At 29.8% G+C, this 2,500-nt stretch overlaps 1 protein-coding gene across 1 annotated transcript in view; it reads left to right on the top strand.

Moving 5' to 3' along the window:
• The window catches only part of LOC118445241 (lachesin), a 91,511-nt gene that overhangs the window by 70,462 nt on the left and 18,549 nt on the right, over positions 1 to 2,500 (top strand). Inside the window, exon 4 of the mRNA XM_035874396.2 lies at positions 2,159 to 2,405. Coding sequence (XP_035730289.1) covers positions 2,159 to 2,405 — 247 coding nt within the window. The remainder of the gene's footprint in view (positions 1 to 2,158; positions 2,406 to 2,500) is intronic.

Raw genomic sequence — 2,500 nt, 5'->3', positions numbered from 1 at the left:
TTAACAACAATTACAACGTAATGATTTATCTCATACATATAGATATGTATAAATGATATATATTTATGTTTATTTAAAATGGCTATGATTTTGAGGATATTCAAAATTATTTTAAATCTCCTTTGAATCATTCAATTTGTATATATGTCCTTTGTGTATGTACATTTGTGTGTAGGTTTAAAAAAAAAAAAAAATCAAATTCCATTAAGAAAAATATCAAAGCAATATATGAAAAGAAGGATTAAATTAAATTTCTATAAATGAATAAATTAAATTTCTTCGACACACATACACATATAGACACACACACACACACACACACACACACACACACACACACACACATATATATATATACGTACCCATTCATGCTATGTATTCTCTCTCAGAAAAAAAAAAAAAAGAAAAAGAAAAAAAAACTAATTCTACGATCATTCTAAAAATTTATTAGATAATATTTTTAAATAACTTCTAGAATAGTTAAATATCACATATATATGTGTATATGTATGAGATCTTTAGGTAGGATGGACTAAGAATCGGGGGATTTTACGATCATCCTAAAAATATATTACCACTTTAATATAACTCATACAGTTAAATATCATATATATATATATATATATATATATATATGATATGTATGTTTAGGTAAAATGGTTACGTGTATAAAGAATCAAACGATATATAGCTGTTGTAAATTTATTAAAATCTTTTTTACGTCTCTCGTATTTTCAGAAAAAAGAAAAAGAAAAAAAAAAAAAAGAAAGAAAAGAAAAAAAAAGAAACATCAATAACCCCCCACCCCCTCTGTATTTTCGAAACTAATCTTAAATGAAAATTTTTTATACTCTCCCACCTGTCACGCTATACATAATTTTTAACGAAAATGTCATTCTATGATTATTCTAAAGAAAAGAAAAAAAAAAAAAGAAAAAAAATAAAAAACATAAATATATTTATAATATATTAATATTAAAATATATTATTCTTTCGAATAACTCTTACTGTTAAATGTTATATATATTATATATATATATATGTGTGTGTGTGTGTGTTTGTACACATACAGGGTGTTCAAAAAAGCATGGGACGAAACTTACACTACGTATTACTGCGATCAAATGGATGAGAAAAAGTTTATAGAAACTAATGTCCGAAAGTGCATTATCGGAAAGTGAAATATGCTTTTAAAGATATTTATGATTTATTGCGAAGAGTTATAAGAAATGTTTGAAAATTTCTCTCCTTCCTGCAAATATACGGGTATATCAATTCGAATTAATGATTGCCAAACTGAAATATTCAAATATTTCAACTGTATTGATAATAATAAGTAAATGCATTTCGAATACATTCAACGAAGAAGTTCATCATCTAACAATTACTATCGTATTTTTATAAATCAATACATTTTCTCATGGATCTGATAAATAGATGTTCTTAATCCATTGTTGGCCAAATTTTTGTTTTAAATCCAAAAAAAAAAATTCAATTAAGATTTATGCGCCATGAAAAAAAGTTATAATTATTTGATAAAATCTCGATAAATTAAAATGTGACCTGAAAATTACACGGGCCCATAGAGGGTTAAGTTAGAGATGATCTAAAAGACGATTATTAATATCGACGAATGAAAATAAAACGTATATATCTTTAAAAGTGTATATATATATATATATATTTTTTTTTTTTCAATAATCCATTTTTGTGCGTAAATTTATATGAACTTTTTTTTCATTCAATAAATCTCAAAGTAATACGTGTTATAAGTTTAATCACATGTTTCTATCCGTTTGAATCCCAGACGGTATTGAAAAAACACTATCGAAGAATCACAAACAGCGCAAACCGCGCTTTCCCTATATATATTTGAAAATATCCAAGCAACACGATAGCGCTTGTTTAATTTTATGTTAAGAAATACCAAGCAACGGCGATAGCGTTTCTTGTTTGAGGTAAGTAACGTGATTCTCGTATTTTTTTCATCGCTTTGAAAAATTTGACAATCCGCACGGTCAGTTGTCCACAATACTCGAAATATGCGCTGAGTTTTCTCGACATAAAATCTGAACAGCGTGATCGTGCCACTTGGGACTCAAATGGCGATATATACATATACATATATATATATATATATATATACGTATATGTTTAGGTAGGATGGCTACGAGTAGAGGATCAGACGATATTGTCGATGGGTCAACGAACGGTGACCCATTCAGCCCGTTTCCTAGTCACCATGGAAAAGGCCAAGGCAAAGAATCAGACCCATTCGAGAGAGGACGAGGAGGCCACTTGGAGTCTCCATATTCGCCAACTCAGGAAGGCCGATCGAGGTTGCTACATGTGCCAAATCAACGCTCAGCCCATGTTGAGCCAGCTGGGATGCGTCGACGTCCTAGGTATGCCTAATTGCGCAATATGCACATTCCTACTAGCCTCATACTCACAACCAACCAAGTAGACGTTTGCGGTCGCTTCTCCGCGACCGCACACA

This window comes from Vespa mandarinia, chromosome 18 (genome assembly GCF_050613455.1).
Source record: "Vespa mandarinia isolate Hongniang chromosome 18, ASM5061345v1, whole genome shotgun sequence".
In the NCBI taxonomy this organism is placed as follows: Eukaryota; Metazoa; Arthropoda; class Insecta; order Hymenoptera; family Vespidae; genus Vespa; species Vespa mandarinia.
The sequence above is the reverse complement of the archived record's forward strand: the minus strand, read 5'-3'. Positions and strand labels throughout refer to the sequence as shown.